The 2,103-nt window shown below is 40.7% G+C and overlaps 1 protein-coding gene across 1 annotated transcript; it reads left to right on the top strand.

The window, feature by feature from the left end:
* The first annotated feature begins 1,164 nt into the window (after nucleotides 1-1,164).
* LOC141474596 (olfactory receptor 6B9-like) lies at nucleotides 1,165-2,103 on the top strand. The gene has a single exon (XM_074162557.1). The coding sequence runs from the start codon at nucleotides 1,165-1,167 to the stop codon at nucleotides 2,101-2,103; it is 939 nt and encodes a 312-aa protein (XP_074018658.1).

The raw sequence follows: 2,103 nt of genomic DNA, 5'->3' as shown, positions 1-2,103 counted from the left end.
TAAAAGAAATTACACATTACACGTGTCCACAACCTCATATATGGATACTGAAGTTGAGTCTAAACACAGACATAGGAAAGCACTTGAGATGTCCTAGAGTGTTTCACAAATTCCTGCCAGATAGGACACAGAACCTACGGAATTCTCATCATCATCTATACTGAGAGCTGGAATGCCAGGATATCTAAGACATCTCAAAAAATGCTTATGTTTAGGTACCTGAATCATTAATATACAGTTTAGACACCCACAGTGTAATTAATTCCACATTGTTTACTTAGAACACACAGTTTACTTCCTCTTCTTAACTGTTTGTGTCTGCATTAACTTTTGTATTCACTAGATATCCGGATTTTTCACGAGGAGATCCACCTACCCTATTTAAACAGAGACAGTCATCTGTCTCAGTTTAAAGACTAACAATAAGAGAGATAGAAGTACATCTAGAAATTATATCACAGTCATTTACAGGAAACACATTACTCATTCTGTGAAGATTCTAACTTACACAATGATGACTAACCTTAAGATTTAGTGAGATGGCTTAATTAATTGTGTCCCTAATGGTCCAGAGGCACTAAAGATTGATGTCCAGAATATTGTTAGAACTGGTTTATTATATTATTATAATATGATATTGTTATATTATTAAAGTGTTATACCTGGTTGATTTCTGGATGAGAAGAAATATGGAGATTGGGTGAAAAACTCATGTAAACCAATAGAGTATGGGAAAAAAAATCCTAAGCTTTGCACCCTTTCAGGTATCTAGCATGTTTCAGATCCTACTGAGTTATTACCATGAGATGCTTGAGGTCTGGATCAGAAATGTAACTCACAGTTGTGTGAGCATGATCCTAATTGCATTTACAAAAATAGTACTACAAAAATACTCAGTCTGCTTTGGAATATCCCCCTTGTGTCTCAATAGTACTTTTTGAAGTCGATATGTTAGTGTCATTGGTTGGTTTTTTTCTCATTATGAACAACTTGTTGCAACTAATATTGTACTTATTTTTTTTTCTCAATCCAGACAGCTCTAATTACAAATACAGATTTTCAAGTCATGGTCTGTGCATACAAGCTAGCTCGAGTAGGTGTTCAAACTGCTGTTACATCTGCTTCTTCTGCAAAGTCTATAGCAGCTTCTGTATGATTCTCAGCATGCCCTCAGACAACCTGACCCATGTGGTTGAATTCATTCTGGTTGGTTTTCCGGGTAAACAGGAAATCAAGCTTCTGCTCTTTTTTGTGTTCTTCGTGGCTTATATGCTGATAGTGGCAGAAAATGCAGTGATTTTTGTGGTTGTCTGGACAAATCTCCAGCTTCACAAGCCAATGTATGTTTTCCTGGGAAATCTTTCCTTTCTGGAGATCTGGTACGTTTCTGTCACAGTGCCCAAAGTGCTTGTAAGCTTGGTGACAAAGAGACAAGGCATCTCCTTCACAGGGTGCATGGCTCAGCTATTCTTCTTCCTGTCATTGGCCTGCAGTGAGTGCACTCTCCTGGCTGTCATGGCCTATGATCGTTATGTGGCCATCTGCAACCCATTGCATTACCCAATCATCATGGATCGCACTCTTTGTGCCCATCTGGCCATTGGCTCCTGGATGAGCGGCTTCCTGATTTCCACAGGGAAGGTTTACTTCATTTCACGTCAGACCTACTGGGGGCCCAATATCATCAACCACTTCTTCTGTGATGTCTCCCCCTTACTGAAGCTAGCCTGCACAAACATGTCAGTAGCTGAGCTTATGGATTTCTTACTGGCCCTGCTCATCCTTCTTGTACCCCTCATTGTGATTATGGCCTCCTATGTGTGCATCATCTCTACTGTTGTGGGCATCCCTTCAGCCCAGGGGCGTCAAAAGGCCTTCTCTACCTGTGCCTCTCACCTTTTAGTGGTCATGGTGTTCTATACAGCCTCACTGCTTATCTATGCCAGGCCCCAGCCTATTGACTCCTTCAGCTCCTACAAACTGGTTTCTGTGGTATACACTGTCCTGACACCCCTCATCAACCCGGTCATCTATTGCTTAAGGAACCAGGAATTCAAAAATGCTCTTAGGAAAGCAATATACTGGAGGGATACCTTGACCTAG

This window comes from Numenius arquata, chromosome 23 (assembly GCF_964106895.1).
Source record: "Numenius arquata chromosome 23, bNumArq3.hap1.1, whole genome shotgun sequence".
In the NCBI taxonomy this organism is placed as follows: domain Eukaryota; kingdom Metazoa; phylum Chordata; class Aves; order Charadriiformes; family Scolopacidae; genus Numenius; species Numenius arquata.
Note: the sequence above shows the minus strand (reverse complement) of the source record. Positions and strands in the feature narration are given on the sequence as shown.